At 38.6% G+C, this 27,043-nt stretch overlaps 1 protein-coding gene across 1 annotated transcript; it reads right to left on the bottom strand.

The window, feature by feature from the left end:
• Window positions 1-751: 751 nt before the first annotated feature.
• On the bottom strand, window positions 752-27,043 carry DNAJB14 (DnaJ heat shock protein family (Hsp40) member B14). The gene is made up of 8 exons (XM_027677147.1): window positions 26,734-27,043; window positions 20,535-20,709; window positions 10,877-11,022; window positions 7,683-7,868; window positions 7,242-7,336; window positions 6,480-6,589; window positions 5,082-5,254; window positions 752-2,838 (listed from the first exon to the last, which is right to left on the bottom strand). Exons 1-8 carry the CDS (start codon window positions 26,864-26,866, stop codon window positions 2,714-2,716), a joined length of 1,143 nt encoding a protein of 380 aa, XP_027532948.1. The 5' UTR covers window positions 26,867-27,043; the 3' UTR covers window positions 752-2,713.

The raw sequence follows: 27,043 nt of genomic DNA, 5'->3' as shown, positions 1-27,043 counted from the left end.
CAGAAAAGATTCGAGTACTCCACCCTCTTCAATTTCAACCATGAGAAAATTAATTCTGAACTTTTCAGCAGATTCCTTTAACAAAATCAGGGAAGATAATGACTTTTCCGAAGGAAAAAACCTTCGGACTTGAGGAAAAAAGTAACAATCAAGAGAAAAACACCACTTGGAATATTAAAAGAATGTTTGCAGGTCATATTTAGAGCAGCTTAATCTTTATATTATCATAGCATCCTTTTGCACATTAGTGCATATTTCAAAGTGTGCAACTATTCGATCTGTTCAATACTGAGTAGCATTTTCCCACCAGTATAAACATATCGTTTCCTTCTTTGAAAATGCCAACTGCAATAGATAGTTAAATGAAATGTAGCACTTTTAAACTACTGGGATGTCTGTGTTGCCATAGGACACAGCCACTGCATTATTCCAGTTTGCTGAGGTACCGATAGCAATCTAACCAACCTCACACAGCTCAGTGTCTGTCCATTTACCTACTTCTCACCTGCAGCAGAAGAGGCTGCAGGGCAGACATAGCCCATAGTATTATTAGAGGCAGCTTTGCTAAGACCATCTCTTCACTCTGACTTCACTGTTCTGATATTTGACAAGTGTGTTATATATCCATTTTCCTATTAATTAAAATATCACCTGCAAGCTCAGACTCATTTGTGAACAGGAAGGCCCAAGTACTTGTTAAAGCCTTCTGAACAATTTTCTTCTATTAAGAAGACACAGGAGTACCAGTATGTACTTTGATAGTTTGTTTTCATTAGTATAATTACAATACATTCTGGACAGTTACAAAATCCAGGGAATCATGTTTTCTCCATAAATTTCTATTGCATATTTCAAACATTTGGATGCCTTTGCATTACTTCTGCATCCTTTTACTATAGTCTTAGAGAGGACATCCAGTACAGCAACCCTTTTTTGTTGTTGTTTCTGCAACTTTTAGTTCTGCTTTGTGCCTCAGGCTATGGTGTCCACCTTAAATGCTGGTTTAGCTGCTTAGTTAAAAGCCTGCAGCTAGTCTCATGTTATACCAATTCAAAAGAAGACATTTCCGCTGGGACAGTTTAGAAAAGGGATATATGCAAAATGATTTCTGGGTCACTTAGAGCAATCACATTTAGCATATCTGCAAAGTCATATCCTGCTCTAGATCAGGAGGAGTTGCAATGAAGTAAGTCAAAGTATTTAAACTTCCAGTTTTGGAGGAAAATTTGGCTCCACATAAACTTACAGCATTGTTCAAAGATAGCAGTTTTCTCAAACAAAAAACACTGCCCATATTATGAGCTATCTGGCATTCTCAAATACAAGAAACATTCCCCTGCATAACACTGTTAAAATGTAAAAAACATCAGCTACTGAACCTAAAAACATTTTCAACACACTTTGATAAACTTTAAGTACATTGTACTCAGCTGCTTTAGAACACCTCTTTGCATCAGCAGGTGTGGCAACATATAGTTTCCACTTACATGCCACTGAGTTACATGATCTTGTGTGTAGGAGCCAAACAGTAGGTTTGCTCATTTCTAGGAAGTCAGTCCAGCAACATTCTGGTCCCAAAAAATGCATTCCCTGGTAGGCCTCTTCTGCCTTGGGACCAGTGACAGAGCTCTGGCCATAGGGGCACACTGCAAAGTAGCAAAGCATTTAAATAGTTGGCAAAAGGGTTGAAAGGCACATACCTTGTCCTTAGCAAAATTTCCCTGTTCCACTTGCAGTGCCCATTGAGGAATTAGTGTTGGGACCTAGCTTGAAATAAAAATGCAGTAAAAAAATGGAAGCCTTCCAGGAAAAAAAATAGGTATTTTTTTAATATAGTTTTAAGATTTTACTTTTGCATGTTTTTCTCTGCCTTTCCAGTGAAAATTAAGGAAGCTATGGATGCATATTAACCATACGTATGGATTTACTACTACTGGAATACCAAATGGTAGAGCAGCTGTAAACTGTTGCAAGTACTAAAAGCAATGTTTACAATGGTCTGTACAGCATTTGCAAATATTTACTTTGAAAAGAGATTAGTGTCATTCTGAAGTTTTCTCAGCATTGCTTAGAAATGCTAAAAAACTACAACAGCTAGACTGCTACTCTACACCAGATCAATATACCCCAACAGATATTTAGGAATATATGCCATTATATTTAAAAATACCAAGTTCCTCTAAGCTGGCAAACCTAGAAGATTTTATATAGAGTTAGAGATAAAATATTAAAAATTATTGTTTCAACTCCACACACTTGACATCTGAATAGGAGTAATGTAATCATACTATTTATTCCATCAGTGAGACAAAATGTAGTATGGAACTAAATTTCTGAGATTTTAAATAGAAAGTCATTTAACTCGTATATACACAAAGTGTTCTTTCCACAGATATTTACATGGCAAATATGTTAGAGGAGAACCACTATGACTAAGTCTCTACAAGTACAGCATCCTTTCTGAGCTATTCTCTCTGCTGAAAGAATTCACAGAAGCTTTGAAGTAAAATCTAGACAATTAAAGTTACCTATATTTCACAGTAGGTAAAGAAGCCATTAAATAATATTTCAGCATAAGGTTTCTGGAAACAGCTACACAGTAGAGGTTTACATCCACCCTTCTTTTCCAGCAGCATTCATGGTGAAACTAAATCTCTTCTTAATTTACAAGAGAGATAACAGCATACATAAAGATGTAGTGTACAACTGTAGCTCATCCTCCTCGATAGAGGCTGGTCAGCCGTTCTAGTTCTTTGCAGTTCTCCATGGACATGGACTCTGCCTTCTTTCGGAGACGGTCGTCTCGATATACTTTTGCTGCATAAAGTAAGTCTGTTTCTTTAAGGAAAAAAAGAGAACAGATTTTTTTGGTTAAAAACTGGACACTTGGCATATGACATATTCCTGCTTAGAGTTGTACAAAACACCTCAGGTTTAATCCTTGCCCTTTTTTCTTTCTGTCTATTCTAACTTCTCTCAGACATCACCTAAACAGCACTGCTACACTTCGCTGGATCTTGATAAGCATTGCATCTTTTTGAGCAGATAAAGCCATAACGGCCTTTGAGCTCCCTCACAGTTCATACAGCAGCATCTGATTAAATGAAAAACCCAAACCAAAAAACCCCAACAGGAACAAAGCAACAAAAAGTCCCCTACAACTACTGTCAGACTTCATTAAACAATAAAAATATAGGCCACACTCAGTGATCTTATATATTATTGACAGCGGTAACATCTTGTCTATGCCCCAAAAAATCCATTCTGAACGTTAAGCCCTTTACTTCAACTGATACTGCTTCAGTGATTCAGAGGTATTAATAATTAAGAACTCTCTGTATTATACTGGTGTTCAGCAGCTTGACATTGCCAAGCATTTTAATTCTGTAAAATCTTTTTCATCACTTCAAATAAAAATGGATTAGCAAGGCATTCTTAAATGTCAATCAGCGCTGGACAGATTTTTAATGTCAAGGAGATCCAACACACAACAGGTATTTTAAATCCATAAGCCCAAAAATCAGCTGTTTTCTATCAATAGAGAAAATCCATTAGAGGCCTCTTACTCAAAATCAATTTGACCGAGTTGTTTTCACAACTTGATAAATTACAAGTAGTAAACAACATGACAGTCACCACCTTCAGACTATTTTTGTTCTTTTTACTGGGGTCAGATTGTCTCTGTAGCAATCACATTTTCCCCAGTAAACATGTACATACAGAAGCGTGAGCCTCCTTGCATTGTCCAGGACTCAGATCATGCTTTAAAAAGTAAGCATGTCAAGAATAACTGCTGAAATATGAGAAATGTAATCTTTCTCCTTCTTTCCTCCTCACGCAGAACTGCCTATCAATACAGGCTTTTCAAAGATATTTATATAGTAAATATATTACAGAAGACACAAATGTAACATGCCACTAAATTTAAGTGTAATGACTAGGTCAATAAAAGCAAACTGTCCTTCCAGATCTATATACTCTGATGAAAAAATGTATAAATAATACATCTTCTTTTTATTGCACTGGATTATATCTTGTCTTTAATTTTTGTTAAAAAGCACCTCTCATTTTTGTAAACTGTTTTTTACAGCTGGGAAAAACTGAGTGGCCATCTCAGCTGAAAGGCCTGGCAGCACTGGACTGCAGAGAGTAAAGCTGTGCAGGAACATGTGATTTCATGTGATTTTACACAGCAAAGAGCATTCTATTTGCCTCTGGTCAGTTTACTGACAGTTCATGAATTAATTATTTTTCCAGTAAGCCATTACTGAAGTTTACCACCTGAAAAGTTAAAACCATCTGGTTTCAACACTGATGTCTTTTTAGCAGCACTGTTCTCATAGAGCATGAAAGGCTCACAAAATGGTCACAAATAATAGAATAACAGGTTAAAATTGATGCTGATTTGGAGATGGCTGATGCTATTCAGTATTCTTATGCTTTAAAACTGAATTCTAGGCTTCTGAAAGAAAATAGCTCATTGTATAATATGAGATTGAAGAAACAGATGGTAAACTGAAAACACCCTTGTTTATAGGGTCTGATATAGCCATGGTACCAAGTCCAGGGAGAAAAATAATTCAGCACTGGCAAAAGATGAAGCACTGATTTTAGAGCTTATGATATTTTACAGGACATGCTGCCTGTCCTTGGTTGCCTGGAAGAGCAGTGTTTGTACGTAATGTGGTCCAAGGCAGATTATTGTTTTCCCCTCTCTGGAAACACCTATGTGATGAAATAATGTGGAAGACATTAGAATTCTTAGAAACTGCTGTAAGTTAAGGACAAAAGCTTTGTCATTATCAATTCAGCGTAGTCTTTAATTTTCTGAGAAATGGTCACAGATAATAAAGCAGCAGGTTGAAATTGCTGATGATTTGCAGATGGTTGTTAGGTCACAGCGTAAAACTCAGAAATTAAGTGACACTGGAGACACCTTTGAAGTGAGAAACAGTAGAGAACCTTACACCTGCTTTTGCGTTGAGACATTTTAGTAGTACAAGCATTTCATTCTTGCCTACGGTAATATATTTTTATAGCAATCCATGCTTTCATGGAATTACACATATTACCAAACTTACTTTGTTGTCTCTCCTTCCAACAGTTATTGCGAATGTTGGACACATAATCCTCTTCCACACTCTTTTCCACTTTCTGTAATGACACTCCTTTGTATTCATTTCTGAAGTCCTTGTTGACATAGTAAATGACACCCAAGTTTTCTGTCTGCATTTTTATGACCTGCCCTGTACTTCTGCAAGAAAGGAGGCAGGGGGGAGAGAGAGACTAAATATTAATTTGATTTTTTTTTTACACCACAAAGAGACTTTTAAGAGATATTGCTATTATATAATAATGCCAACATATTACTGAATTTGCCATTTCAAGACAAGTAATGAAAGGAATGGCCGCATAATCTGCTATGGAATAGAATTACTGCATTCACCTGAACTTCTGCTGCTTTAGCACTTGAACTGAAAAAAACCCCCACTTTACTAAGACACTTGTTTCATACCTCTTTAGGCAAACGTAAGCTTTGGTAATAGAAAATGACATTTAAACTCAACAGAAAGGAAATCAGGTCACTATTCTGTAGCAACCCAGTATATACAGGCAACTCCATTCTAAAGTGTTCGCTGCCAGCCCTGATAAATCCATTCTCCTGCTGGCATTCTAGAGATTAAAAACCAAAGATTGGATGCAAACATTCTGGCAGAGAAGTGTTTCTAAGCGTCACAACAGCTTAGCTGCAGAAGGGAAAAACACCACAGTCCAGAAATAAACAACTATGAAAATCAGGAGAAAAGAAACCTTTCTGTTGTGGGGCTGAGAGCTCTGCAAGGAACTAAGGACCTTTAAAACCATTGTGGTGAGTGGGTTAAGTCTACTGACTAGCTGCAAGCCTGATTCAAGTTATTTATTTCTTGCAAGGAAAAAAGGCTTATATATCCTACTGTACAAAACAGGTAAGTCTCACTAGTGGAATTCTTCACAGGAAAATGAAGATAAACTACTTTGCCATCACCTAAAGTGAAGTAAAAGAATAGACAGTTTTCCCAGCCCTCATCTAGTTTAACACTTATGTAAGGCTGAGAAAGTTGCTTTCAAGTACTTCGCTTGCTGCAAACATAGATCACCCCCAAAAGAACAATGAGCCTTAGCAGGTTTCAGTATTTGATTAAATGTGTTGGAGATGCAACCACCTTTGCAACATGCCATGTTGCATGGACCCATGCCTTGTATTGGACCTCCCAAACTCCACGTGTTGATGACCTCTGTTCTCCATTGTGTTCTCAGCATGTTCTTAGTACCTAAATTTTAAGTTTTCTTCTGCTCTGTCTACACATTCTCTCCTTTTCCTCACAGTGGGAAATCAAGGACAAACTAATGGTAGGCTCATTAAAATGCTTCTAAGTGGGAGAGGGTGATTACATCACCTTCCCCTCTGTTTTAAGGTAATGTAATTAAGCACTACTTACGATCTTGGGTATAAGGCGTAAGGAGGGTTAGATACCATCAACTGGCTCAACAAGGAGACAAAGATCAACACAATAATAGGCATCAGCTGGATGACCATAGAGAAGCCTCCCTAAGGAACAAAACATGTGCAGGTATTTCATAAATAAGCATCAAGTAAGCAGAATAAATTTGACAAGATTTAATGCCAAGTGTGACTTTCTGCTTTAAGCCTCAAAGGCTGCTAGAAAAACTGTAATTGCAATCACTGTGGTATTATCTGAACTTTCTAATCTGTACACAATATTCACAGAGTGCGAGAGTTCATGGGTTAGCATGTACCCACAAGCAACTACCAAATAAAAGCTGGATTCAGTTACATTGTATGCCATGATTTGGTCTCATCTATAATTACATCTGATATGTAATTATACAGGACATAGATAATTCATGTAGGTGAATATTGAGTTCAATTCTTACCTCAGCCCAAACACATTTTTAAATGCAGACAAGGGTTAGTGGTCAGAATTAGTGGCATATTTAGGCTAATAACACCAGTCACCAGAAAGACAGTGACATTCAACAACAGATTTACAAAAGCTTCTCAAATTTGCTGGTCTATTTGCCAATCAGTAAGATTACCACCCGGTGAAGTTTTAAAATACCTAACTGGCAAGTACAAACCCTCCTCTACAGTACAGAGCTCCTGTACAATCACATCACTGACAGTGACTACCAGCAAATTTCACAATCCACAGTTTAAAGCCAATAGTGATTAAACATACATCACCCCTCTCTTCCTCTCTCTCATGTCCACTCTGACGGTGCTGATTAGGATGACTGTAGCCAGCACGACCATTAGAAAATGAATGTACGCTACCTGAGGAAAGAAATATCCGCATTTAAATAATGGAAAAAAAGTACTATTTAGAGGTCAGGACCAAAGTATTTAACATTACTTCACTATGGCACATAAAATAACATTAAGATTCTTACAAAGTTGAAGTTGTTTAAAATAAATATTTTAAGCTCTAAGATAGTAACCCTAAAGAAGTGAACTGACATTTTTGGGATTTAGCAACACTTGGGGAAAAATAAACTGTGATGCAGATTGAAAAGGTAGGGTTGGAGGTAGGATGGAATAATGCTACTGTTTTATAATGTTACAAACTCTAATGCCACTCTGCGCAGTACATACCAAAAATTATACTGATGTATACAAATACCTGTTGGAAAGGCCCCTCCAAAAAACATGTTGAACAGATCCTCCGGAGTAATATCAGCCTCACAACCTCTATGGAAGTTGAATCTACCGTTGCTAGGGTGATTGCATGTTTGCTCTTCACTCCCTGTAAAGTCATACTGCTTTCGTTTTTCTGGATTACTCAGCACAGCATATGCATTTCCGATTTCTGAAGCAAGGAATAAAAGACAACTCCCGTAAATAAATGACAAAAGTTATTCCAGCATGCAATTTCAAAGTCAAAAAACAGGCAGCAAACGATGTCCTTTATTGTATGTTACAAAACAACTACAGTAGAAGAAGGTCCAGAAACATCTCTACTGTTCTCAGAATAGTTTCCACAAGGTTTCCCATCAACGCTATTCAAAGGCCTTTTATCCTGTTGAAGGAGGCAGAAGGCAGGAGAGCTTTGTTTCTTTTTCTAGGGGAACACCTACACCTGTGGAAATGTTCTCTCACTGCAATTACAAAAAAAGCATCAGGCATTTCAATGAAAGCTCTGAAGCTGGGTACTTGCAAAGTGCAGTTTTCCCTAGCAGCCTAGCTTTAAAAAAAAAAATCATAGACTCTGTAGGTTTTCTTTAGTTTCATTTCATAAATGGTCAGTTCTTTGAATGCATCAAATTCATTGTCTACAAGAGCGTATTTTTCTCAATGCTTCTGAAGTTATTTTATGGATTAGATTAATAACAGAGGTTTGTATGACATAATATGAAGAACAGAACATGTGAGCACAACAGGAACATGTGTGTTCCTAAGGCTGTCAGTATGACCTCAATGTTTGGAGTGCCTGGCCTGGATGCTTGTCCTCATTTATGCAAAGTTATCACAAACGCACAACTTCAATTCTGACAGTAGAAAGGAAAAAAAACTGAGTTAGGTGAGCACGGAAAAAAATCAGCGAGAAACCCCACATATTCTGCTGACTTTACAACCTTTTTTCTTGCTGTGCACAGACATACAGCTCTTGCAGACTGAAGAAAAAATTTCTGTTGCCACTGGATGAACCATCTTCACTCAGTCACATCTTCATTAAACCCTTTCTGCCTTCCTTTCTTCTTTCTCCTCCAGGCCTCTCCAACAAAAGGTTTCTTTTGCAGCCAACCAACCCAAGACACAGGGATTATGTTTTTTCAGTGTTGAAAAGCCATCAGTCATCAAAAGTTCATAAAAGGTGCAACATTATAACCTCAACACAGGCAAGTAAGACTACAGCTTATAATTAATATTTTAAACATTATCCAATCTAAGAAAAAGTTAATGAGTTTTAGCTACGTGTCTTTTAAGATGCCCTTAGAAAAAAATCATTAGTAATTCCTTTAAGTGGAGAAAACTCAAAGAAATGAAGCCTGGTAATTTGCACTGAGATCACAATATACACTGACACCAGGTATTGCTCTGTTGCTCAGTACAAGGATAAAATTGGTAGTAAAAATTTATATTTTCTCAAGAATTAAGAATCTGGGAAGACCAATCAGGTGACTGCACATAAAGTGAAGACACCATACTGTCACCACACTGTATGCCTATTTGTTAATTGCTTTTCATTATCTGACCCTAATTCACAACAGATTTGATTCTAATATGATTTTCTTTAATAAAAGGACATAAAAACAACTACTCAGAAGTTTTAAAAAAAGGTTTCTGATGAAGTGTGTAAAAGAGATGCCAAGAGAATAAAAGTCATTATATTTGCACAAACTTTTTAATCTAAAATTCAACCTCAGTGAGACTGCTCAATACAACAGAGGAGCAGTACTAGGTAGCTCAAGATATAAGTACCTTGCCTATCATGAAACTCAATTCTGTTTTCTAATGTGACCTTTCCTTAAAATAAAGCATTATTATGAAATAAAAACTATTATTATTAATTCCTTTTCTCAGATGGATGTCAGAAATTCATGAGACACCCTTAAAGGAAAACTAAACCATAAATTTACTCAGCCATACAAAAAAATCACAATAATTTCAATGCAAGAAAATGCTAGTTTTCATTAAATAACATTTAGTTAACAAGATTCCCCTATGAAATTTTCTGTTCATTTATTTATCTAGTTAAGAACCAGAAAGTGAAATTAAGCTGAAGAAATCAGACTTGTACAAAGTGCTAGTGTTAAATAAAATATTAAATATTAAGAAACTGATTTTTAACATTTTAAAGATTATTTAAAATGCTATTAATAAGGAAGAACTTTCATTCCTAAGGCCTGAGACAATTTTATAAGAATAATACCTTTTTTTAAGATAAAGACATCACATACCTGTATTAAATCAATCATTAGCAATCAAGTTTCCTGTTAAGCTGTATCTACTTTTTCATTTGGAATTGTTAATATATTATTATAATTACCTCTTCAAGTCTGTATCAGAAGTCTTGCTCAGGACTTTTTTTTTTCTTTTTTTCCCTCCCCAATTTAAGTGTTTTATCCGAATGATTTTTTCAAATGTCTGCATGTAAACCTCACACAAGAAAAAAATAAAAAAGATGTACCACAATCAGACTGTTTATTTATGCATGATCATTTCCTATAGATTCACATTTTTCTTCATCTGAGATGAAGGTGTAGTTTTCTTTAAAAAGTTTTTCCTCAACAATTTCCCTTATGCAGGGCTAAGCTTGGCAGCCTTAGATAAGATCAAGTTAGACTAAATTTTACCTAAAAAATGGTCCAAGGCAACTATTATTAAGGCCATGTTTGAACTCATGAGTTTTTGTGTGGAAAACGTAGTAAAACTACACAAATACAAGAAATTTTAAGGAAAAGGTAACAGTGTGGCACATGACTCACTAAAACCTGCATTTTCCTATCAAGAATAGCTTTGTTTTTTTTCAAGCTCCAGTATAGTAAAAATTCAAGGTAGCAGAATTCAATTGACTACATTAAGTCAACAACAGTAAAAAAGTGCAACTGGGTTTCACAGATCAAGTGTTTTCTCCCTGTACCTGAACATTACAGTCAGTCCTCTGAAACAGAACCCTACTGCAAAGGTCCACACTTATCTATACTTCTAATATAATAAAGGTCAAATATTTTCTTGAATAAAAATGCCAGTTTAACATTAACTACTAAACACATGGACAATTTTGTAAGAAGACAAGTGACCAGTGCAGATAAATTTCTTTTAATTGGACAAAGTTTAATAATTAAAAAAAATTAATTAAAAATGGTATTTTACTTTTAAAAGCCTCTGTTGCTCCAGGTGCATGGTTTTTGTCTGGGTGGAATTTCAAAGCAAGTTTTCTATAAGCCTTCTTTAGGTCTTCTTCACCTGCATCCTTTGACACCCCAAGGACTTCATAGTAATTTTTACATTTCTTTATACTGCAAAAGAAAATGAAGTAAAACATTGCAAACAAAAAATGTAAAAGTAGTATGTTAGAACACAGAAGCAAATGAGGTAATACATTGCACTGGTGCATTACATTACAGCTCTCGCTTTCAATATAAAATATTTTGAAATATCTACTCTGGAAACAAAGAATGCCATTTTTCATAATAGACTCACTACTAAGCAAAATAAACTACTGCACTCAAAATTACTTACTATATACATTTCTTTTACCTATTCTGCCGTAGAATTACCACAGTTGTAAGAAAGGATTTCAGTTTGCAATTCCTGTAGCACTCCTCATCCCCAATTATATTAATATTGGCGTTAACAATGCATAAAAAGATTCTAAATTTTCCTTGCAGAGCAAGCAGGTAGGAAGGCCTGTTTCGACTGTAAACAGCAAAGGGACTTCAGTACACACATAAAACAAACCAAACAATACCTCCCTTTCTCCAAACAAAAGTCAAGTCATAACACCATTCAAGCATTCACTTTTCAGGGAAATAAGACATGTGAAAATACTTCTGCTGCTGGGAATGCACCTAGATTTTTAACAATCCTTCTGTAAGTGTTTATGTAAATTCAAAGAAACAATTATACATTCGGCTCATCCCATACATTCAAGTGTAGCCTTTTTTTTAAACTCAGAAAACTTGGAAATATTCTTGTAGGCTGTCTCACCCAGACAGGAAAAGCAAAATCTGGAACTGATGTAATCATTTGGTATACTTTACAATACCCAGAAGAAAGAAAAAACATTTACAAGGGAAGGGAGAACATTGATTCTATGTGGGCAGGAAGAACTGACCAAACCAGTAAATATACCTTAAAAATCAAACCAAGTTACTTGGGTAAGAATTCAGAAACCTAGAAAAATAAAGCTGAATCATAAACTTGCACTGCAGGAATGAGGCGTGCTGACATTGGGTGCATACCAAAAAAATAGGGGGCTGGTCTGAGCAAGAAATAGAAATTACATCCATAAATATTTTAAAAGCTTCATGTGTCTTCACATGGCTGTAACTGTACTTGTATTCTTTTAAACACACAAATTTCTACAAAAATATGGGTTTAATGTTGCCAAGACTACACACAGGGCAGCCAAGTGGAAAAATAGGTGGCAAGCAAGCCTTTGGCATTCTCATGAAAGCAGTATGGACAGCCTGTAATTAAGGGAATGAGAGCATCAGAAGTACAACCACGCCGTCATGTGTGGTCCTTCCTAGTTCACAAATTGATCAAATCAAGTTTCATATGAGGGATCCTGTTTCCTGTGTTCAAATAATACAAGCTTTTATGGAAGTCTCGGTGTAATGCTCACAAGAACACTGAATTGAACGTATGCAGGCATCTGCCAACACAAACATCCTGTGAAATAAATATAGCTCATTATATTGAAGTAACATTTAATAAGCTCCAGTTAGGAAGCTGATAAAACTAACTAAAAAGAACACAGTGAATCCATCGAGAAAGAATGGAAAGAAAATACATTAAATTATACTCTGAGTACTGGTAACTTTTGTTTCGTAATTTGTACAAGAAGAAAAAAATGTGGTAGTGTACAAATCCCTTAATCCTTAGCCTCCATACCTGGATGACTTATGACCACTGTCAAGAACAGGTAGCTTTATTTAAACATGTAACAGTATCAGATTAAGCTTTTATTTAATGAAATTGCTATCTCGGCATCAAATCTAAGTTCTCTTCAGTAACTCAGTTTCTGAATTACTTGTTTGTGGACCAGACTCTTCAGAACTTCGGTTGATATAAAATTACAAAATGTCACCAGGGCATCCTCAACAACTTTGTCCCGCAACAGCATATAGGAATTTCTCATGAAAGGAACAGACATGAAAAAATAAACCCACGAAAGTTTACTTATTTGCAGACTTGATATGCATTATTTCACAACTCTAGGAAGCCAAGAGGAGAAATACAGAAAAAAAAAAACCCAGAACAACAGATGCTAACCTGTTCTAACCCCCCAAAACTCACTTGAGAGTTCCCTCCCATTTACAACCAATGAAAGTTCCACAGTGGGCAATCCTCAAGGGAGAAGCAGGAATGGTATCAATCAGAGGATTGTCTGACCCACCAGCTTCAGACATCATGATCTGCTTAAAGCCAGTGCATCAAACCAGAGCTGCTCCCTGATGAGAAAGTGCAGGGAGAAACCTGCTTTGTGGGTCATATCCAAAGGATTAATGCAATCTCCTCCATACAACAGCTATCCTGAACCTGGTCCACAAATGAGGTATTTTTATTATCAAGAAACAAGTGTCCAGCCAAGGTATATCACATTTCTATTTTCTCTTTGCAAGTCTTTCCTAGTGATCGCTTTGTTAAACGAAAAATTCTGCACACACAGATGTGGAACATGCATATCCATATGGTAATTTTTCAGAATTTAGCATGACTTTGCATTAGGCAGGTCAAGCTTTAAAGATAAAAAACATTAAATGACTGTACAAATGCACAAGGGCCAAAAACCCGTATCTAAGCCTGGAAATCTCAGCAATGACCTTATGCTATGAAACCCTTGCTGTATTAGCCAACAGTTTTATACCACTGCTTGGCCCCTTCAAGGCAAAAGCATCTGGACTACAAGTAGCTAGCACCTAGTTAATGCAGTTTTGTACTGGAAGGCAGTCAGTGACTTCGGCCAGGAGGTCCCTGACAGAACATCATTCAGGGCAATCATTACAGGATAAGACCTCAGTTTTCCCCCCCTCAGCAAAGTCCATGAGAGCTTTAGACCAAAACTTGTACTGCTGCTGCTTGTATAGGGGATGATGGGACAAGCAAAGATGATTAAAAGGTGTTTCCCAATTAAACAAAGTTATCAGTGTTTGTGATGCTCTCCTGAGAGGCAAAACTTCAGTGCATCCCAAACTCAACCTGGTAAGGCAGTTTATCAGAGAACAAACTGTAGGGGATCACCAGGACAACTCACCAGATCCTCAGGTCACACATGTGCTGTGCAGTCACGAGGCTTCCTAAACACTGGAGCCCCACTAGGGCCTGGCATGCCCCATCCCTCGCCATCCTTAAAGAGATGGCGTTCACAGGCTTTGCACAGATTCACCAAGTCTTCTTCCCCCATACTCCACTATCCCAATAAAAAATTTCTTTCCATCTGCTGGAAGCTGTTGAACGGCATGGTCAATTTGATCCTTGTCCTTCAGCAGATGCAGATCTTTTTGGACATATTCCTCACCCCGTCTCTAGTAGGCTGACGACTGACAATGCTCAGTCAGCCAGAATCCCTCGCCTGCACCACTGAACTGTCCTGTGGAGATTTGTCACAGGAGGGCAGATGGATGGTAGGATCCATCCCTTTCCCACTTCTCTATTATTGCAGGACACACAACATGAGCCAGCAGAGGCAGGCTAAAATAAAGAGTAAAACCAGAGATTTTGGAAAAGTCAAATCACGATGTTACTTCTGGCTTTTAACTGCACCTGAAACCCCTATCCTGCAACACTCTCAGCATGAACAACTAACTTCCTGAATGCTGCATTTCAAATTGTTGTTTGTTTGTCTTGCTGCCCCTTAAGGCACTGTAGTTCCTACTGCTAATTTTCTTGCATATGTAAATTCGACACGGATGTTTCTTTTTAAAATTCCTGTAGACACATCACTTGTTCATTGCCTGCTCATTTTGCATTGATTGGTTTTTGTTGTGGTTGTTGTTATTTATTTATGGCTTATTGGAAGTCTGGTGTTTTTACTCATACTTTGTTTGGGGTTTTGTTTCTTGTGAAATGCTTATCTTGTGCTTTTCATTCCTGGTTGGATCACTTCTGTATCTAAATGACTATAAAATTATTTCTGTTGTTTTGCTAATTTCTGTCCTTGTTGAATTGTTAGTCCCCTGCCAACACCTTGGCACTGTCCTTCTGGTTAACAGATTTGCTGACTGTTTTAAGAGGGCACATTGCTGGATGTTCCTGAAATAATATCTGACTTTTAGAGAATAGATTTCTCAAACAGCATGAGAGCAAGCAATGGCCTACATACCTCCCCAGTCTGGTGACAGAGGTAACTTGCCATGACTTGCAAAGCTCCACTATCCTAGCACCTGCAGCAGAACTGGTCAGCCACATTGAAACTGGAGTAACTACCAATTCTGCTTGACACTGGTCTCCTCGCCATGCTCTGACAGCTGGCAGTAGAGGAAGCCCCTCAGGTCCTGAAAAGTCTGTTCTCACCTGCAGAAATTCTGGGGCTACTACCACTGGTTCTCCTGTGACTACAGAATGACATGATCCTACAGCTGTGCTTCTTGGTTCACTTTTCAAATCTACAATTCAGATTAGGTCAGCATTGACAGCTTTTATCAGATTAACAAAACCTACTGGAGACATTTGCATTTCTGTATCAAATACCCACAGTAATCCACAATCACGAAGTTTTGAGTATCACTAGGTATTCCAAAGGGCATTCCAAAGCCTCTGTCTACATACACAGGGACAACAGCCCTAAAGACAAATACTTTGACCACAATCTCCAACAGTTGTGAGGGCAGTCACAATTATTTCTCCCAATGATAAACTGAACTGAGCAGTGCAGTGAGCAGTAATGTGAATGGTATGACAAAGAACTGAGCAAGAGGAAGCTACACTGACTTCCAATCCTAGAGTTGAGCAGAAAAACACAGTAAAATGCAGACCAATTTCTATACAGGTCGAATTTCCAGTGATACCAGAGGGCCTGATGCAAATGGTATCTTGCAGCTGAATTGGGAATGTGCCAGTCACAGTTTGGGTGACATAAGCGTGGTCTGCAAAAAATGCTCTAGATTGGGAAGAGAAGGTCGCAGCATTGTTGAGGAACTCGAGCTGGTACCAGCATATCCCTAGTTTCTGGAACAAATGCACCAGAAATTTCAGATCTCTGTTGTACTGATAGATTCAATACCATATCTGGGTGCTTGTCTTAGTACCTTGCTCTGGCATGTACCTGATCAGTTTGTTTCTACTGTGTGAATTATATGAAATACTCAAGGCTGTGTTTACATCAGCATACTTTCCTCCAGATTTGATTTAAGCTTTTAGTTATAAAAAGCGTAGATTAAAGGCAGAAGCTTTCTGACAAAGTTCATCATATCTTCTGTGCCACTTTCCCATGACAGACTCTATGAATATGATTTTCACCTTAATTTCACAACCATTCAACCAGTTATTTCAACAGTTCGTAGTAGTTCTACAGCCTAATTAAAGGCATGCCCTGATTTCTTTGCTCTGATGGGTTTTGTTTGTTGTTTTTTTTTTCATTTCAGCAGATGTTGATTGCTCTTATTAATCCACTTTCAGTGAATTATCTTCTTGACCTCATGTTAGAAAAGAACCGATATATCTCTTTTTGCTGAATTTGCAGAAGCCTCAGTAGAATGCCTGGAAAGCCAGTCACACAACTTACACTCCTTCTAGTCTGATTCATGAAATGTGTAGAGGCAATTTTTTTGGTTTACTACGTGAATTCAAAATTAAACTGCTGACTATTCTTAACCACTACTGGATGACGCTTAATCTTGCCTTGCAAGTTTTCTATAGAACTCATGCCTCTTTTGATTTGTTTTGGTTCTATCTCAAAGATACAAATACAAAATTTCATTCTTGTGTTTTCTTCCAAGAAGCAGGCACTGGCAAGGGCAGAAAAAGCAGTATTCCACCACAGTTTTCATAAGACAGAAACCCAACTCTAGCATACTACTTATCATGGCAGTTATCTTTCAGATGTGAAAAAAATAATATGGAATATATGCTATGGCTTATTCACTAAAAAGAGACCAAAGAGATCAAACACCATATGAATTTTAAGATCATTTAAAGAGAGCCTGTGTATATCATAGAACATGTCAGAAACTCTTTTTTAAAATCATGTAGCAGACAACAGATAATACACACTTTGCAGCATAAAAAGAAATGGAAAAGATTAATACACAGCAGGCAAATGATCCTTTTTTTTTAATTTCATGCTAGTCCACAAAATGGGTCTGCACACTTGGTACAAGTGGGCAGATATTATGAACAGAATTTTTTTTAGAGTAATTAAGAACTTCAATAAATAATCCCGATCAGTACTTCTTCAGTTAAGTGAACTAGAAGAAAAAGAAAAGTTTAAATTTTCTTTTTTTTACAAAAATGTTTCATTTCTTTATCTCAGCAAAAATGCTACATGAAAGAGTGAAGGAATTGCTGTAAAGCAAAGATCACAAAATCCAAATGCAAATTCTCCCTTTTTTTTGTTGTGCACACGATTCTCACACATTTGTCTTAAGGTGACATTGCTCGGGTAGCTTTCAATTGCCAAGAGACTTCTAGGGCACTTGCTCTAACAAGATGTTAAGTCTGCTGTGAGTCCTAAGATATTTCTGTCAGTCTCTTGTCAATATCTCCGACATGCAGATCACCTAAAGGTGTTAAGGCAACTTCATCCAGTTCTCAGTGACAAAATAAGCATCATTAAGAAAAAGATGCATGCACTACAGATGGTATTTTCAAAGCATTTCAATTTAAAAGCAACACAGTGCTTTGGTACATCTCAAGCTTCAAACCACCACACAAACAGTGAGCACAGTTCCCACAAGGAACAAAGCATTTCCCAGCACTTATGCAATCAGTGGAAATATATTACATCTTATGCTTCTCCCTGTTGAGCAACTTGCAAGCTCATGTAACACTCTACAGAACTGATATGGTAGCTTGCTAGTGAGCAGTGTCCCCTGTGTATGTGGAAAAAAATAAAACCAGCACAGAGGTGCTTGTCTGTACTTATACCTACTCACATTAGTAGAGTAACCCTGATGAAAATTAATGCAGTTAAATGAGCTATATTGCTCCCAGCATGTCTTCACTGTGCTTCTTAAATCTATTGTCACAAGCAAATTCAAGATAGCTGGACAACACCAGGAACTCTAACCAGAGATCCAAGCCAGAGAGCTCAGCCAGTCCCCCTGTCCAACTGCTCACTGAAGTTTACAACAAAAGTGTTGGAAATGGCGTGTGTAGTTAAAGCAGGAACGCTTTCTCTCCACCTACATTCAATTACTTATAAGAACCAAAAACTCCTAGAGGGAAGATATACTTGAGGATAATCACCATCTTTCAAATCATACAAATGCAAACCAACTTTGTCAAGAGTCAAATTCATGGTGAGAGTCAGAATTTATTAAAGTTTGAAGATTTTGCTACCCTGCTATCTAAAAATTTCTTTCCTTACAGGAAGAAAAGACAGAAATCAGACAAGAAAGACTATTTAAAGCCACCTCTTTTCACACAGTATTTCTTTAACCAATTCAAAAGTCTGAAAACCATTCCACTGTGGTATGGCAGAAACATATGGTGGTGACAAGCTCTACTCTCTGAAGAATACCCTCCCCTGAGGGGCAAATTTCATTTAACTGGAAAAGTCTGGGGCCTGACTGAAGCAATAACATATTCATCCTGTCATGTTTCCAGCTAGGAAGCTCATTCTCACTGTGGTTTAAACATGAACTTTCTCTCAGCTATCACCACTGAATGTGTTATATTTTTCCATTAAGTTTTAGCCCATTTAGCCATACTTAACTCTTCTCATTACCAAGGCACATATGCTTTTTAATTCTTAACCACAAATATTTTAAGTGGTTTGTTGATGTCCCCAGCTGAAAACATTACAAACTTTTCAAAACTTGCAATGTGAACTGGAGACTTGCTCTGTTGATCGTTGCACATCTAAACCAAAATTCAGTCTCTCTCCAGAGGTTTATAAACTGCTATATAACTGCATGATTTTAAGTGTTATGTAAAATACAAACAAACATGGGTTGTTTTGTAAGCTATTACAATTTCTTATTTTGGAAAGATATTGGTAGGTTTTAAAAACCCATATTTAATATTCAATATTCAATATTCTTGAGGCAATGTTGCATCAAGATTATCCTCAATGTGCAGCTTCTGTGAATATCCCTAACTCTGGTTCTGATCTTAACAAACTGGATTAAGTTTATCTGGCATCTAGGGAATCCCTTCAAGGAAGCAATACTCAATTACAGAAAAGCATACCAGAAAGAAAAACTGGCTCTACTTCATCATTTCAGTCAAGACAAAGTAGGCAACATACCTTCTGGTAAAACAAACAAAAAGGCAGATCTTGCAGAGAGCCTGATGTCAAAGCAGACTGCAGCTCAGAATGGCACGTCACAGGTGAGTGAATACTGGCAGTAACAGAGCCTTCCTTGTAGCAGCTTTCTAGAAGTATGTTACACGTCTTAATTTGATCTAAGCCTCATTTTACAGAGGACTTCTTTCTGGGTATTTTGTCTCCCACACGTGTGTACACACACTCATTCTACACTCATTTTAACAGGTGGTACAAGGTGGCTAAAGACGTACATCCTTATTCGTGTTTCACTTCAGATGCATTATGAAGGACAATAACGTTAATTAAGCAGAGAATGATGGCAAATGAAAAGCTATAGTAAATAACAACACCAAGAGGATAACCATGTCAGAGGTGCTGCTGTCAACCTGTCTGAATGCAAAGCTTCTGTATCAACAAATAAAAGCTACTTTCTCCTCACTGTTAGCACAGCTGAAGAGATTATTGAACTTCAGGAAAAAATCCCAAGATAATATCAACAGCAGCATGTATTTCACACATGCACACAAAAAAAATCCCTTACAAGTTTCTGTTTTGCACGACAGTTCATCCAATCTACACAAACTAGGAGATGGGAACCTCTTGATTTCCCTTCAAGCTCCCTCAAAAATATTTGGGCTAGGCTTATCTGAAAATACAGGTGGGTTTTGAGGTGTGCAATTTTAGAATGGCTATATCCATACTCCTTTACCAGAAATCAGGGCACATATCAAACAATATTTTTCTTGCTCCTACAGCCAGCAAGTGTATAGTGATGACTTAACAGTTCCTTGCCTCAAAAGGACATTTTCATTGACTTCTGTTTCTTATTGCACATCCTCCTTTTGTGATGCCACCCCATCTTAACACTATCAAACTGCACTCAAGTACAGAGTTTATGATGCAACTCAGACTCTGTGCTTCAGTGCTTCTCAGACACCTTTACTTTCAGAACAAAATCATTTTTACGCTCATCTAAGACCACCCTGTACAAGAAGATTAGCTTGAAAATAAACTTCAGGAGTGAGCATGTATCTTCAGTATAAAAATATTTATTAGAAACACTGTTCTGCAAGTTGTACTACAGAATTTTCATCGCTTCTTCCATTTACCACGAGATCTACCTCATAACTATTTTAAGTATAATCATTACATAAAGTAGCACTGACGGTTTAAAGAAAGGAGTATCATCTTTCTTACAGACAGTGACAGCATCTCATATAGTGTTTAAAAACAGCAAAACTCTCCTATTCCTTTCAGCTACCCTTCAGTAGAAGTAACTCTTTTAACTAATCTTATTTTTTCTGTGGCTTCTTTAGACGCTAAGTACATAATACACAGAATGAAAAGCAGTGACATATTTAAGCAAGGCCATACCTTAAAACTCCTTCCATTTGGTCTTTGGTGTAGCCTTTTCCACTTTCACCTGTAGCAGATGCATTGCTCTCCTTCGTGCTATTGGGCTTACTTTGATCACTGCTACTGGCTGGTTTTCGGCAGTAAGCGCCTCCCCCAGCAGTACTTCCATTCTTCATAATAGCTTCCAACAAAACTATAAAAACAACAGTATATCATGGTATCATTACAGGTATTAGTGATGAAGTCAGAGCTCTCAAGTATCTTACATGAGAGCATCACATTATAAAAGACCAGCTGCTACATCCTCCTTTCTTGTTGATCATCACTTTGCACCACAAATGTTTCTGAAGCCAGTCTAGCAATACCTTTTCATGGCAAAACTATGGAAAAGTGTTTCACAATTAGTGACCAGACTCCCCTCCATCTCTGCCAAGGTACTGTAATACTGGAGAGAATTTGTCCAGGTCCTTCATTTCTAGATGTTTTTTAGAGGCACTGAACCTGTGCCTTGGGGTGAAAACATCAGAATACCTGACTAAGCCACCGTAAATCGAAGAGGAACTAACCTAATACTAAAGAAACCGCAAATTATTCCACACAGAGACCAAGTTCATCTCCAGCACATTTCAGTTGCTATAGTACGTACCTACTTGTTACGTGAGCCATTATTGGCCACAAACTGATGCTCCACTCCTTCCAGGCAATACTAGCTGAAATTCAAACCACTGTTAAAATGCCACAAATAACTCAGGACCAGCCAACCACACCCAACTCAAGCCATGAATCTTGAAAACGAGCAAGCTTTTGCTAGATCTCGAAATCCTCTTTCCTTCCACGTTCCAAGAGATGTCAAATTCAGCAGTTTTAATAAAAATACACTGTCTGCTTTTTCTTCCAGGATATAAGCCTGTATTTTGGGGGTAACCTGTCTTACCTATGAATCAGAAACAATACCATTCTAACACAAGGGACTGCACACAAACCATAATATAGATTGAAGATTATTAAATAGTCCAACTTTCCTGAAAGAGATCCCTTCAGAGCAAGATGGCAAACTACATAGGCCACATTTGTTTCATAAAAAATGAGAGTTACTATCTGCGTAGAAAAATACTCTAATAAAAACTGCAAAGGAAAAATGTCCATTTCACTGTGAAAGCATATTACAGCTTTACTGTTAAAAACACTTTCTTCTAGAAACTACTGAGAAGGTTCCTGAAGAATTTTCTCCTAAATTTAAAAAAAAAATTCTCTTCTGCCTAGCATGTCTCTCTTAGAGCAGCAGAAAACTGGGATCCTACATACCATAGCTTGTTATCTCACTGAAGCACAGGAAAGAAGAGAAAGTGGTGCTTTGTTTAAAAGGAGAATCATCACTTTCCTAAGATGTGCTTCTTAAATACTCCCCCATATTTACTTTTAAATTCACTTATTACCCAGTCGTCACAGCAGACTGAAGCCCTGAATAGCTACACTCAGCCTGAACAAATAAGTCAGCTGACTTCGGTGCTGGTCCTGGACTCGTGCCTGCCTCAGCAAGACTCATCGATTGATCAGATTGGGCTTTTTACTGCAGAAATGAAGAAACAACTACAATTTAGATGTATAGTTGTAACTGAGGCAATGTTTTCGCTACAAATGAAATCAGGTTCTTGAAAACAGGAGAGCTATAGTTGCATTGTGGATTATAACTGGAGTAGATATTCTGTATTTGCAATACTTGGTTCCAATATCATCCATTGTGGCGTTTGAAGTTCTGAGGTAAATGAAGCAATAACAACTCTAACGAGGTGACCAGGTCTGCAGGTTAAGGACTAATGAAGAACAGAGTTTTGAACAGACAAGGCCCTCAGAATGAAGCATTTTCAGTCCTAATGCACTCCAAACAAGTGCTAACAGGAAAAAAAAAAAAGTTTTCTATCCAGTGAGTATGACATTTAGTAATGGTATCATGCGGAATCCTACTGAATGTGTAACCCTGACTTCCCCTCTCAAACTAATGCTCAAAGTTTTGCAATTCCTGCTTTTATATTGGCACTGCTCTAGAAATTTCCCATCCCTGCACCAATGCTTGTGCAGAATCAGCGCGAACAATAATGGCAGAAATGCAGGCATAGGTGATGGTTTGCATTTTTAACATCCAGTGTCTCTTCACGGCGAGTGTAGCTCTAAGTCTCTTAATGAATTGGTTTGGCTGCAGTATACTTTCAACATTGCTATTTCACCTTCTAAGACCTCACAATGGAGCTGCATTGCTGAGAAGACAATGCAGGGTGGTTAAAAAAATAAAATTCAAATACATAAGTGTGAACTTCTTAAAATAGCAGGACAGCATAAACAAACACGCTATTGTTTTATGTTGAAAAAGAAAACCGTACAAAGGGCACGGGGCCATTGTTTTCTTCACAGAAAAGATACGGTTCAGATATTCAGAAACAACTTTGACTTTTCCATGAACTGCCAGTGATAAAACCAGCTGTTAGAACTGTAGAACTAACAACGTATTAAAGAAAGCTTTCACTATGCATCTAGGTATTTTAAAATAGGACATACAAAGAACCAAAGACTTATTTTGTTAGCAGGTAAGACAACGAATCTTATCTCTAAATGTGTCTGAAGTCTCTCTTCTGTGTACTATTACCTGCTGTTGAATGAAAGATCCTTGAACTGCATTTGGTTCCATTATGCATTGAACATGACCTCCCCTCTCTTTCACTAATGGAAAAACTGTTTAATTCAGAATTTGTCCTATTGCAACAGCCTAAAAACTAAGGTGACATGCTCCTGAAAAATTTGTTTTTAAGGGCAGCATCAGAAATAGGGCAAGAAAATATTAAGAAGCACAGAAAAATAAAGTTTCCCTTAATGTCGTTTTGTCTTCAACTCCAAACAGAATGGCACCTATGTTTGGAAAGGATATCTTATCCTCTGTTATCTGTAAATCCACTCTTATAAATCTTTTCCAGACAAGCAATTAGTTTCCGCTCAGTTGCAAGATTAATCATTACCAAAAATCAAAATCAAACAATTTTTTGAACAGCTGAACTCTAAAACAGTTTTCTAACAAAGAGTGACGTCAACATGAAAACTGCTACTATGAAGTCATTAGCTACGTATCAGTAAATAAGCACTGACCTTACATTTCACACTAGTAAAGCCTTAAAATAGCATTGCTGCAGTCAGCGTATTTCAGGCGGAGGCTTTGTTTAGCAAAACCAAACTTCACTGATGACTGAACTAGTGCTGAATGCCCTTTAAATGCAAATGTTGCCAAAAGCAAATCACACATAGTATTGTTTTAGAGACAATAGTTAAAACCTATTCTCTGTCCTTTTATAATCCACTACGACATTGGGAGGAGGAAGCTCCCACTAGTAAAAGATTCAGCACTACTATTCTCATTGGTTTTATGACCGACAGAACATCATTTGTGAAATGGTGGGCAATTGTTCTCAGAATGATACTGAAGATACAATATATCTGTGACTTCAGTGAGAAATTGGTACAAACTACCTTCTAATTCATACCCCAAAGAGAAAGTAAGTGAGCACAGAGACAACTGGGGCTGCACCATATTGTCCTATGACTGTATAAACCCAACACACTTTGACTGTAAAATAAGAGTTTGTGTTCAAACTAAATGGGCTCACAAAAACCGTAACTGTTCTTTCTCTCTTGTATGGGCTATGGCATATTTTTAATTACCTGAATTATGAATTACAGGTTTTTTTTCTTCAAGTGCCCCCCCCACTTAATTTATCTGGATGTCAATGAGAGTAATTTCATTTGTTCTTAGTCACTGTAAAATGCCAGTTCTAATGTATTGCACACCTTCCAGTTCCTGTCCTGAAAAAAAGGACATTCTGTGTCCTTGCAGCTTACTACACTTTTAGCAGGGTTATTTAAGTGCCTCAAAAACTTTAAAACCAAAATAAATTCAATTACTTGGTACTGTTTGGGAGGAAATGAGATGAGTGTAAAAGAATTAACAACTCCATGGCTAGAAAACTGAAGTACAGAGATATTACAAGTTTACAGAGTTCCTGAGTTTCTAAGTATCTAGTTCAAATCAGGCCTAGGGTACCACTGAATATTTTCAATGGTATTAGGGCATCTACAATTCTCAGTATCTTCAGACGGAGCTTTAACTGCCCACCAGTTCCACAAATCAGGCCCTTGTTTCAAGCCAAATACCTGAAAAACAAAGCACAAAAAGCTAGCCAGTCACTAAAGGAAATGGAGTGACTTATTTAACATCACAGACAAATTCTGTGAAGCATTTAGTTTCAGGACACAATTTCCCAGATTATAGTCCACTATCATAACCACAAAACTATCTTCTTTCCACCAGGTCTGTACCTCATTTGTGGCTCACTTTGCTAATTTCCACAGTGAATAAAACAAGTGTCCTACAGACAATAGCCTAATTAGCCATCTATTTCTTGCACTGAATACTTTTTAATGGTGGTGGCCTAGTGGTTAGCATGCAGGACTCTCACCTCTGCGACCCAGGTTCGAATCCCAGCCAGTCCCCCGGGCAGATGGAGCCCGTTAGCCCTGTAAGGCCATCCATCTATGAGAAGGTCACTCTAAAACAAAACCTACGTCCTGAGGACCTCACTGCCATTGTCCAAGCTTGCTTGGCCCCGGCAGATGAACCTTAGGATTAAAGGGTGGGCTCAGTTCAGCGCAGGCTGTGTCTCACCTAAAAAATCCATTGCGCAGGCTGGAAAGGTAAAAAGACCTTTCCCCAAATCTTCGTTCACGAAGACTGGCCATTATTATTATTATATAGTGGCAGTCCTACTTAAAAAAACCCCAAACGCTCAAAACAAACCAGATAGAGATTTTTTTCCCTGAAAGCTACTGTAACTAGTATCTGGGAGATATAAGAGGGTAATGAGCTATGTGAAGCAGACAAGCTTTCTCCTTGGTGAAAGCTGAATTGAAACCCTCTGCCTTCCTGCCTCCTGATCCACACAGCTTCCAAAAAGCTGAAAGTATGTTCACGCATGTCATCTTTTCAAGCCACAGACATTTAGAGGAGTATGGCAACATCTATGCTGTCTTGTAGAAGAAAAAACAAACACTTGAAAAATTAAACGTTGTTTAAAAAAAAAAAGCACCGGTGAGACCTTCACTTATTGTTTGCATATAAAAAGTAGTCAGGAGAAAAAAGAGGCCCAAAAATGTTCACTGAATCTGCTCACCTGACTTAAAAGGCTTCACTACAGAATAAAATGCAGCAAAGAACACTTCCAGTCAGGATTTTGCCCCAAAGTTGTGTTCCAGAAATGGCAAATGCTGAGGCCTTTAAGTCGGTACAGAGAACTGAAGTTGTTCCTACTAATTCCACAGCATAGACCACATAAGTGAGAACCTGAGGAACGCAACAAGTCACTGCTACGTCCAACGGTGTTTCCAGCCGACTTCTGGCACAGTGTAACAGAAAGACTCCAAGACGGGTGACAGTTCCAACACACTCCGAAACCTCATTATCTTTCCTTTTAAAAAAATATTGCTAAACACCTTTTTCTAGAAAGATGCTAATTCTTTTTTCAGTTTTTAATACAGAATTAATTGTCAGATGAGCCAATGAAGTCCTAGGGGGAGCCACCTATCCCATTTTCTCTAGGAAAGGTAAACTCATGTGCAATTCCTACGTAGCTATATACAACCAAAAGGGAACCGAGAAAACCCAAACCACAATTAGAGAATGAAGACATGGTCCACTCCGGAGCTGCAGCTCTTACTGCAAGCAGTTATCGAGGGGTAATTCACATTGACAGAAGAAAGGCCAACCCAGCCTGTCTCGGCCTGGGGCCTGAAATGTCCTGCTGTTAATCGAGGCTAAGCCTAGTCTGTATGGCTACGTTTATACTGACGGCTGAAGGGAGGAGGGAGAATGCAGGCGAGGCGCTGGGCCGGCCTTGGGGGATACCCTCTGGCGCGGGGGGAACCAAGCCCACTCCTCCGCACCGCCTGACGCCGGAGGCAGGCACTGGCGGTGGGAATCCACCTGCCCTGAGCGCTGCTCCCGGGCACATCCTTTGGCCTCCTTTCCCCGCCAGAGCCCAGACGGCCTGGCCTTGGGGGGCAGGTCGCGCTCGCCTCGGCCTGCGGGGCCCCCCCTCGCCGCCCGCCCTCCTGCGGGCCCCGCGGTCGCTCCGGGCTCGTCCCGACAGCGCCGGGTTGCGGGGAGGGTGCCGGGCTTCACCTCGGGCCGTCTCGGTCGGGTAGAGTTTCTGCGCCTTGCCGAGGAAGCGGAGGGCGCGGTCGCGGTTCCCGGCCTCCAGCGCCTCCCGCGCGATCCCGATGCACTTCTCGGCCTCGTCCCGGTTCCCCTCCATGGGCTTCTCCTTCCGCCGCCTCCGCCCGCCGCAGCGCAGAGAGAAGGGGCCCGAAGCCAGAGCGGAGGCGGGCGGGGCGGAGGGCCCGCGAGCGGAGCGGGGCGTCGGGCGGGGCTCCCTCACTCCGCGGGGCTCCCTCGCTCCGCAGGGCTCATCCCGCCGCTGCCGCAGCCCCGG

Source organism: Neopelma chrysocephalum, unplaced genomic scaffold (genome assembly GCF_003984885.1).
Source record: "Neopelma chrysocephalum unplaced genomic scaffold, ASM398488v2 Primary Assembly neopelma1_42b, whole genome shotgun sequence".
Lineage (NCBI taxonomy): Eukaryota > Metazoa > Chordata > Aves > Passeriformes > Pipridae > Neopelma > Neopelma chrysocephalum.
Note: the sequence above shows the minus strand (reverse complement) of the source record. Positions and strands in the feature narration are given on the sequence as shown.